The 10803-nt window shown below is 31.4% G+C and overlaps 2 protein-coding genes across 5 annotated transcripts in view; one reads left to right on the top strand and one right to left on the bottom strand.

Annotated features, from left to right (window-relative positions):
- Positions 1 to 614, bottom strand: part of LOC108756339 (3-hydroxyacyl-CoA dehydrogenase type-2) — a 4532-nt gene extending 3918 nt beyond the window's left edge. Inside the window, exons 1-2 of the mRNA XM_018500084.1 lie at positions 500 to 614; positions 420 to 450 (exon numbers count right to left, since the gene is read on the bottom strand). Of these exons, the coding sequence (XP_018355586.1) occupies positions 420 to 428 (9 nt within the window). The 5' untranslated portion in view covers positions 429 to 450; positions 500 to 614. The remainder of the gene's footprint in view (positions 1 to 419; positions 451 to 499) is intronic.
- A 1969-nt stretch (positions 615 to 2583) lies between these two features.
- Positions 2584 to 10803, top strand: part of LOC108756325 (coiled-coil domain-containing protein 149) — a 14957-nt gene continuing 6737 nt past the window's right edge. For 2 of the 4 annotated variants that reach the window (XR_001939822.1, XM_018500059.1), the window contains exons 1-8: positions 2632 to 3272; positions 3339 to 3508; positions 3595 to 3829; positions 5364 to 5530; positions 5718 to 5790; positions 5871 to 5955; positions 8691 to 8835; positions 8908 to 9005. Coding sequence is in view for 1 of the 4 variants with exons in the window: in XM_018500059.1 (XP_018355561.1) it covers positions 3210 to 3272; positions 3339 to 3508; positions 3595 to 3829; positions 5364 to 5530; positions 5718 to 5790; positions 5871 to 5955; positions 8691 to 8835; positions 8908 to 9005 (1036 nt within the window). In the remaining 3 variants the exon portion in view is untranslated. Of the gene's footprint in view, positions 3273 to 3338; positions 3509 to 3594; positions 3830 to 5363; positions 5531 to 5717; positions 5791 to 5870; positions 5956 to 8690; positions 8836 to 8907; positions 9006 to 10803 lie in introns of all 4 variants that reach the window. The other 2 variants (XR_001939824.1, XR_001939823.1) reach the window with 2 other exon arrangements.

Genomic DNA, 10803 nt, shown 5'->3' with positions numbered 1-10803 from the left:
GTGTGTGTGTGTGTGTGTGTGTGTGTGTGCGTGTGCGCGCGCGCGCGTGTGTGTGTTGTATGTATACAGACTTAAATTATATATATATATATATTTATATATAAGGCCTCTCAGAACTTCAGAAGCAACTTTAGACCAATCACTTTGCTACAATAACATAAATAAAAAAGTACTTTTTTATATTACTTATAAAAAAGAACGGAAACATAAAGAAAAAAATGAAAAAGGATACTTTAATTCATGGAATTTATACAAAAAAATTTCATCTTTCATGTTTCCATTAGAAAAAAAAGTTACATGATCGCTAACTAGGGTAACACAATAAAAATACTACAGTCATCAGAGATATAAAACAACCTTTTTAAATTGCTATAATAAAAATAAAAGTACAAAAGCGTATTTTTGAATGATGATCGTACCTTCAACATGTTTGAGCTTCAATTATTCTTCTAAAACAAATCAACGCCAATAATGATTCACGATAAATAGCTCTTATCATCTAACACGAAGATTACACTGGCACGAACTCGTTTGGAACAATTTCCGAATACGTGCTGTATTTTATACTTTAGATCGATGCGAATAAATTCCAACGATGATTAAAAAAAAAATTAACTTTATGGACTTTGGACTTTGGACTTCGGAACCTGAGATAATTTTTCATCGGCATTCATAATCAACTCTTATCGTAGTATTCATCAGCGATTTCTGAAGGATTGGACTGAGGAATTGGTACAGCCAGTGTTGCCACAATTTTAAAGCTGTATCAAATGGACTAAAAAAAATGTACGATTATATTAATTTTAAAAAAAATTAAACTTTAAAAAAAATTTAGTACAATTGTAAAAAGATTTGAATAATTATTTAAATTAAATTTCCTCTTTAAAAAAATGTTATGGATTATATTAACAAAAATTTTTAGGATGAAAAAGTTATATAAGTGCACTTGCAGTACAGTATAAAAATGTCATATAAATTGCCTTGTATTTTAATGTTTTTTTAAAACATTAATAACTTTATATTTGCAAAATCTATAAACCAATGAGTAAAATAAAAAATAAAACTTCAGACTCAAAAACAAAAGTAAATTTTTTGCAAAACATGAATGTTAGTATAGTTATCTCTTAAACTTAAGAAAAATCTGTACTTTTATTGAATAATAACGCTTAGCGTTATCTCACATCGCGCTGATTTGCCACCGAAGCCATAAGGGTGAAATCACACGGTGCGGAAAACGACTATGGAATAGAGAATGCGTCATAGTAGCAATCAGAGTTATTCTGCGTTATTCCGAATAGCGCTAATTGGTTGTTTCAATGGGTGCATTCAGCAAACTAGTCACACACACTTTTCGTAACTATATAAAGGTACATTTTCACCTTAACTTTAATTTTGCTTAAACTGGCCATTTCAGCGACAAAGAAGATCATGTGACGACTTTATGGAATATGCCAATCAGATGAAAAAGCTCATTGAGCTTTCATCTGAGCTCAGTGAGCGGTCGTGCTTCTGGTGCATCCAGAACGTCAACCGCTGGGTGCACTAAGAGCTCTTTCTCCTGATTGGCCTATTCCATTAGATCCTAAAATATAGACCAATCAAATGAAAGAGCTCACTGAGCGCTTAGTGAGTTCTTGTATCTGTTTGATCTATATTTTTAATTCTAACGGAATATGCCAATCAGATGCAAGAGCTCACTAAGTGCGCCGTACTGAATGCACCTACTGTATCGTGTTGATCACCGTTGACTGTGATATACATAACTTAATTTACTCTTTTTTTTATTGCTGATTCAGATAGAAGATTCGATGCGATCAGAATAATCTAATAACTGTTTAATTCAGCGTATCAACATTGCAAATAATATATAAAAAATACAAACAACATATCGAATCTGTCTCTCAAATGTCAAATTTAACGCTTCTTGACCTTTTTCATGTATAAAATTGTTACTCTAAGGCCGGGTTTACACCTTGATGGAAAAGCGGAAGCCAATCGGAACTCGCAATAGTAATAGGAGGTACATTTCGCTTTTCTGTTTCTGTCTTTCCGCGAGACTGGGCGAGTTCACAACGGCAAAGCGGCTATGCATGCTTATCGAGCGATTGAATATGATTGGTTGGATCTATAAGTAATAACCAATTATGTTTATTTGCTCGGCGAACAGGCTAGCCGCTTTGTCAGCTCAAACGCGTCCATTGACTTTCGCTTTCGCTTTTCCGCTTCTCGTTTTTCCATCAAAGTGTAACCATGCAGGCCTAAGGGCCATTCCACACAAACTTGCATAGCCGCATACACGTATGCATTAAGAAAATTATCCAATCACATTTCTCCTATAAATACGCACGTAAAATGTAATTGGATAATTTTCTTTATGCATACGTTTATGCGGTTATGCAAATTGTGGAATGACCCTAAAGACCGCAGCACAGACTTTTATATAACGCATAATGCATAGTGCATAAACGAATCAACTAATCCGAATCTTTCCTTTCTTCCCATAGAAAAGAAGAATTTCAATTGGTTGATTTCTTTATGCACTATGCATTATGCGTTATGAAAGAGTCTGTGCCGCGGCCATAATAGTTTTGTGACAAAAGTCGTCACGTGATGTTCTTTGTCGCTGAAACGGCCAGTTTGAGCAGCTCGTGAAAATGTACGTTTATATAGTTACGGAAAGTGTATGTGACTAGTTAGGGGTAGCTGTGAATGTTACGATATATATCACACTTAAAAAAACTAAATATCTATAAATTGGCCTCTAAAGTATTAATCAAAAATAACTTGAAATAACCGGATTTTTGACAAAAAATTTATTCATATTGATAAATCGGGCGTTCTTGCATGTTATCTCTTCATCATAATTCTAACCTAAATAGTCGATTCTAACGATTAATATCAGTTTTGCGATTTGCGGGACAGAGTGAACATTTTTTCTAATCTTTTTCTCTTATGCATTTTTGTTTGGAGCAAAACGTGTTGAATAAGGATAATTTTATTAATGCTGGTCATCAAGAAGTTGAATAATTATATTTCAGTCACTGAATAATTATATCGAGGGGGGGGGGGGCTACGAAAATAGCCGAATTCACCTGTAATTTCAAAATATCGCAAAATAATTCATGGAATTTGTATTTTTATTAAAATTCAATTGTCAAAAGTGTTAAAACGCTTATTGTTTCTTATGACATAACTTAATTAAGAACAATATGGAGGAAAAAACAAGCCCTTTCAAAGAAATTGGCTCCAATGATGTTGACACAGAGTCAAAAGTAAATTAACGTTTGCTTTCAATTCATTAGCTCATATTCGCAGCTATATTTGAGGTATGTTTGTAGGCAATATTAAAGAGAAAATTACAAATGAAATCAGAAGCGCTCATGTTGTTAAGCAAGGAAATGGATCAGAGTAGGATAGAACGAGATCAATTCAAACTGATGGCTGAACAAATTCAGGAACGGTTTCTACATTTGAAGAAACAGATGTGTGATATGAAAGAGTTGAACAGGTATTTAATTCAAGTCTATAATACCATAACATTACTTCAAGACTGTGTTTAATAATTTTTTCATTAACTTATGTAATAAATTACAGTTTCAACGATGATTTTAGAACCTTGGATTTATTAACAGAAGCGCGTGAACAAAATAAGTGCCTTAAGCTACAAGTTGAAACATTAAGGCAGAAGCTAACAGATGCTGAAGGTGATATTAAGGTGTTACGTTCAAATAATAATCGTATACCAATTGAACAGCAGGAAACTCAATTAGCACCAGCTATGCATCAAAGAGAAGAGATGATAGAGCAATTGGAGAAATTAAATTTAAAAGTAAGCTAGAATCAAAGAAGCATGACCAATGTTAAGAATTATGATTGATCATTGCAATGGCTAATCATGAGACTGACTCATTGGCTGCATTCAAAAAATTGATTAGTAAGCGTTCAGTAATTTTTTAATATGATTGATTCTTATATACTTCCTATCCAACAAAGAAGTAAAGACAAGAATCAGTCATATTAAAGAATTATTAAGTGCTCACCGATTAGTTTTCTATGCTGAATGTAGCCAATAATATTATAAATAATTAGCAAATAAGTAATTTTATGCTGGCAGTATTTGTAAGTTTGAATATTTTATTTGTATATAAAATGGTGTATGTATGTATGTATGTATGTATGTGTATATATATATATATATATGTATGTATGTATTTATTTTTGCACATAAGAAATTTTTGTTAAGGAGAAAGCCTTATCCAGCTTTATACCAGATCGATCTGCTTAAATATTTTGATATAAATTTATATATACATAAATCTACTTTCATGTAAATTCATGTATATTTACATATCCAGTTCTGTAAATTGCGCGTCAAAATAATTTTCTTTGAAACATAATTCTAAACCAAAATTGAAATAGTAATATTACAAATTATATTGACAAGCAATTTAATAATATTGATGCTAATGCTTAATTTATACTTAATGTAAAGAAATGTTTATTGAAAACATGTGAAATAAACAACAAAACCACTAAGATTTAAGCTTAAGTTCAGATCAATAAGGTTTAACTTAGACCTTCAGAGAAAATTGATCAATAAGCATTTATTTCTTTAGCATTGCTTGTGTGTGCAAATGATCTTTCTCATTATATTAGTTGTATTTATTAGTTGCATATAGATATATAACTAACTAATGAATATATAACTAATGTATATAGAGTCTAATAAAATATATTTTTGATTATTTTTTAAACTTTTTTTTTTATAAGGGCTATTTTCATAATCAGTCTGCAAATGACGCCATTTCCTTAGTTATTACCATTTCTCTAATTCTTATTACAATACTGACGACACATCAGTTTTATGCTTATCTAGGACTGTAGAAGTACTGAGTAGTTATTTCTATTTTTTAAATTAGTATTTTATTTCTTGGGGCTTATTACTGTTTTTGAAACAAGATAAAATTAAGCGAATTTATTATTAAACTATATTTATAACTTCATTGGGAGGGTCAACACTTGTGAAATCATTCATCTTTGTAATTTTTCAAGAATCATAATTAAAGAACTGTAAAGAACTATAATAAGCTTTCTTATGAAAGATAGGATTCTGAAATTTGCTGATTTCATAAATTATTTTTTTATCTCAATGAAATGTTTGATTTTTTATCACACTTTCTTTATTTTCGTAGTAATTGATTTATTTGATTTAAGGAATAATAAATGTTGATATTTCTGATTTAATGCAATCATTTTTTATTTATTATTGGTTTATCTCATGTTCATTATCAGTTATTAATTCCTTGAATTGATTTATGTTTTGACAAAGAACTGTCATTTAATGAAATTAATTTCTTCTATAGTGTTCACAGTTGCAAACAGATCTACAAACAGTATTGGATGAGAAACATGAGCTAAAGATGGAAAGGGATGCCTTCAAATGTAAGGCACATCGTTTGAATCATGAACTGTCTAAAGCTTTGAACGCTACCAAACCAGTTGATTTGGATGCTCTTATCAATGAAAATAGGTAATTAAGAATGTGTAACTGTCGTTTTTTAATAAATAATTTAGATTCTATCTCTTATTTTCCTCCTATTTTCCTATCTCACGGAGATATTATGGGTTTTCTACAATAAGTCATATAACAATATCGAACTGTCATTAAAAGTTACAAAATCGAGATATTAGTTTTACTGATATTGCAAATATTCTAGATATCTGCAAGAAAGACTGCAGCAATTGCTTGAAGAGAAGGAGCTTACACGTCAATCTCTGTCAAAGTATAAGGTAGATTGATAGTGAATTGAAGTTATTATGCATTCCTTTTTTGTAACTATTTTTTATATCAGATGATTAATTTTTTGTAGAGTATGCTAGATAGTAAAAGAGCTAAAGGAACTATCAAGTTGGGAGCAAATTCTGCAGTTGGAACAGTGATGACTCACAAGCAAGGTAAAATATATACGTTGCAACAGCACTCACAAGCGTGGTGTAATTTTCGTCGTATACTTGCGCCTTAGTACAAAAAGTTTTTTTTTAAATTATGATAACGTTAATATATAATCGCAAAAACGGTGCTTGAGTGCCAAGCACGAAGGAGTGTGTTATTCTTTCTTAGAATTTACTACTAACTTCAATGTTTTCTCCTAAACAAAAGCCGCGACAATTTCAGACGTCGACAGCTCAGCCACGAAATTGGCAGAGAGATAATTCGGATAGAATTTGAGTATGTTTGAGGAGATGTTATTATAGGTTTTCTACAATAAGCTAATTATTATCTAAGCTTAAGTTTTAAGGGAATGTTAGAGTGATGACTCAACTTGATTGATGTTAATAATATAGACTTTTTAATTTTAAACTTACTTTCTTACATTATTGTTTTGTGTCACTCAAACGCGTACATTTGTTCTTATATAATATATTACAACGTCTCTCTATTTCAAGATCGAATACTGAACACGCAATTATGTTCTTTGCTAAGTATATGTTATTCAGGGAGGAGAGTCTCATTTGCCTACAAAACTATTATTACCTACAGCTTCGTTTGCACACGACCATATTGCATTACAGCGTATGGCATGATCAAATTATGCACAGTGCATTACAAGACAATATTGTACACAAAATAATATTGCATACAGCACATTGAATAGCTGATTGTAGAAAGGTTGCAACACTTTTTTTTCGATACTTTTTTTGGGCTTCAACATTCATTGGGAATGCAACTTGCTCACCGAGTGATTGTTTTTAATTTTTACTTATGAATCCAACCATTACGTTCAACTGTTTTACGAGCAAGGTTTCCGAAATTTATCGAAAAAAAGTGTTGCAACCTTTCTGAGATTGACTGTATACAGTGCATCGCATACACAGTCATAATACGGTTTTCTTATTTTATGTGCGCAATATGTTCGTGTATGCAATACAGAGGGATTCCTGTTAGCGCATATCTTGAGTACACAATCGTTTTATAGGCAAACCGAGCCTTCTTGTTTATTCAAGTATCAAATTTTCGAGGTCCACTGAATGTTTATACTACTTTTATGAATTATAAAATTTTTATATGAAGCAAACTTTAACCTCTGGTGTGATAATTATACTAGTCAAAAAAAGTGAATTTTTTAAATTTTTTCTTGATTTTCTTATGGAATCGATACCGACTCGGACTTTCTATCTGTGCATGTTTTAATTCTGTAAACAAATTTTGCAACCGTAAAACTAATTTGAAGATTTTAGTTACACTATAATTCGTGATAATTGACATCGCTCTAGCATCCTGTAAGAAATCGATAAATCATAGTCGATTTTTTTTCTCACATCTGACTGTGACTGATCAATTTTTTACATCAACTTACAACCCTTATAACCAATCGCAAATGACAACAGATTATGTTTACCGATTTGCTACAAATGGGAAACATACTTTGTTATCACTAGTTCTGTTATCAAACTTGCATTAAATATTCTTCTGAAAGAATTTGAAATATAAGATTGAAATTGATACAATGGGGTTATAAAATCTATCATTTAATCTCAAAATACCTAAATATCTTAATATCCAAGAGCGAGGCGAGAGGTGAGGGGTGTCGGAAAAAAATCTTAAATGACATGTTGAATCGAGTGAGAACTCGTTTGAAAGGGTTTTCCGAGGCGAGAATAACTCGAGGTGATCTTTAAGCATTGTTATTGAGATTTTGCAATAGCGAGAACTTAGGGCGAGGAAGATAAGGCTTTATGTTCCTGGATAGGAGAGTGTGGAGTATGTGTATGTGTTTTGCATGTCTATACGTTTTAGTTTTTGTGTAAACTTTAGATTGAAAACGTGGATGGATTCCGCAGTTCGTTAGTATTTAACTGCGAACTATTATTCAAATGTTTTTTTGAAAATGTATGAATATACGTTATGTCTTTTGTATATTCAATTTTTTTAAATTTAATTTTTTGTTAAGTAACTAAAATATTTGTTTGATCTGCAACACGGTAGTGACATGACCTAGAAGTTTTTCTTGTCAAATTTCAACAATATTTCATATACTTTCTCTGCACTCAGGAATACATGTGTCCGCGCGAAGCCTTATCTTCTTCACGTTCGGCGGGCCCTCGTTACCGCAAAATTTCAATAACAATGTTTAAATGATCATAACTCTGCGAAGAGTCGTAGAGATATCGATCATTTTGCGTTGTTGTTGTCTCGAAAAGTTCCTTTCAAATGAACTCTCACTCGACTCCACATGCCATTTAAGATTTTCCGTCTCTCTCTCTCTCTCTCTCTCTCTCTCTCTCTCTCTCTTTCTTCCCCTGTTCTCTGAGAGTGTTAAGGTGGATATTTTCGGGATTACATAATAAATTTTATGATTCTGTTGTAAATTTCAATCTTATATCCTACTATTTCAGAACTATTTCAGTATTATTTAGTGACCCGAAACTTTTAACGGGCACTATATAACAGAAAAGATAGCTTGGTAAAAGAATAGTACATAATTATTATAAGCGTTTTATAATTATTCTAATAAGGATAGAATCTGTATTAAAGGTAAAAGACGGATTAATCGTACTAATAAAACAAGTATACCATATTTCATAGGTGTTTACATTATTTTGTCAATCTTCTGTATATGTGAAGATTTATTTATTATTAAATCTTTCATATAAAAAGAAATTTATATATTTATATTTATATTTTTTAGTTGAACAGCTTCTTCAAGAAAGTTCTTATATACCACCTCAGAAATCTGCTGCTGCCGTTACTGATCTACGGTGCCTTTGCACTGCCTTATTAGAGGCTTTAAATGACAAAACTTTAGCTCTGGCTCATCAGAAGAAAGCGAATAAGTAAATAGTTCAACGTTAGATGCATTTATACATTTGCATTTCTATAGATTAACTTGCACACGTTATTTACAGAATATTGGCATTGAGAATTTGTGAATTGGATAGTGCTGTACAGTCACCAACCACGAAGCTTTTGGAGGGATACACAAGCAACAATGTTGATTTGAGGTGTACGTATAACTAGATTGTAACCTTTGATGTTGCTACTGACATATGTATTATTTAGGGCATGCTGACGATCGAACTAGATCGATGTTGATAGTACAGATTTTTTAAATTTCACATAAAAAAGTCAACAATAGTAACATCTTTAATTGATTTCTTACGTAGTAACATCATTAATTGATTTCTGTCTCACTTAAACGCATCTGTCTTTATTTAACATATTGCAACTCCATCTCTTGCAAGATCGAACATCATCTAATGCTAGACACAATTACTGCCTTGTTTATCATTCCGAGTCTTCGGATTCACGTAATTTGCACAGATATAAATCTTCTTTTTAAGCTTATGATCTTATAATTAGTTTCATAAACTCAGTATTGTTTGTGTATGTAAAACGCTGGGTATTGAATCTATCGTTTTATGCATACGAGCTAACCTTTGTATTAAGGAAACATTTATATTAAGTAGCTCTTCGAGTTAAAAAAAATATAAGTTTTTAAACTTTTTTTTCGATTTTAATATAAAGTTGTCACTGTAGCGCCTCCCAATTTTGCGTTTACTAAAAGAATTTTTGATTTTGTTCAGTAAATTTGGAGATTTATATTGATCTGAAATATCCCGACAATTTATAATCACTCCAACATCCCTTTAATTATTCGTAATAGGTTTATTATATAGAGTGTTACAGAACGATCGTAACGGACTAATTTCTTGAAAAATATATTTTTTCTTGAAGAAAGGTTTTGACATAACACATCACAAGATCAAGGCCATTGGAGATTGTTTTTCTTATTTTTATTTTTATCATAAAAATGAATTTTCAATGTAAATATAACAATAAGAGGAACAACTTCCAACGGCTTTTACTTTGACATATATTGTCAAGATAACTAACAAGATCGTAACTGTGAACAACATTTATAAGGTTTTAGCCATCAGTCGGACATCTTGTGGAATGCTGATGGTACTGTAATGGTTCCTACACATAGAACGCGTCTACATTTGCTGCACTGCAGAAGTTGTCGCACTAGCCAATAATTCTATGTTCTTAAGTTCTTCGTCCTCATCTTGCAAAACTTCTAGAAATAATGTAATGCTTTTGGCAAACCGCGTGGCAAAAGTTGGATTGAGTTCAATTTTTGCCGCGCAATGGAAATTATATATCTAGTACTTCTGAGCAAGTGAAACGTTGATTAGTTATCGCGCCAACTTCCGCCGCGTGGCAAGCGTTGCCGCGTTCTGTGTGGAGGAGCCATAACTTTCAAGTCTTATAACTTGGAAAGTTTTTGATGAAAAATAACTTTATTAGCGTTTTAAAAAGCTCTCAACTACAAGAATATTATATAATTAAAAAATGGTAGTTTCCGTTAAAAAATTTCAACATGATTTTTATGTGACTTTGATAATGACATTTAAGGTCATACTCATAGTAACATGAAATGTTCCTTAAAATCCTACAATTTTTGTTTAAACATGTTTCAAGAAAATTCGTATTTTTTAAGAAATTAGCCTGATACAGTTTTTTTGGACTTTTTTTTTAAATAACCTACAAAAATATATAATAAAAAATGGGAGATTTCTTGAAAAATTTAAAGTGGCCTTGCCCTGACCTTGACGATGCCATTCAAATTCAAACTAATGATACTTTCTTATGTTCCTTAAAGTCATAAAACTTTTGGAACATTTTTTTGTAAAATGTATTGTTTAAGAGGTATTTGAGATTGTCATTAAAAATGTACACCTTTATATTAGGTATAGTAAAAAGTCATCGCGTTTTTTTAAAAGACATCTATCAGTACAAAC

This window comes from Trachymyrmex septentrionalis, unplaced genomic scaffold, assembly GCF_001594115.1.
Source record: "Trachymyrmex septentrionalis isolate Tsep2-gDNA-1 unplaced genomic scaffold, Tsep1.0 scaffold126, whole genome shotgun sequence".
NCBI classification, from domain to species: Eukaryota; Metazoa; Arthropoda; class Insecta; order Hymenoptera; family Formicidae; genus Trachymyrmex; species Trachymyrmex septentrionalis.
This window is presented reverse-complemented; position numbering and strand designations above follow the sequence as displayed.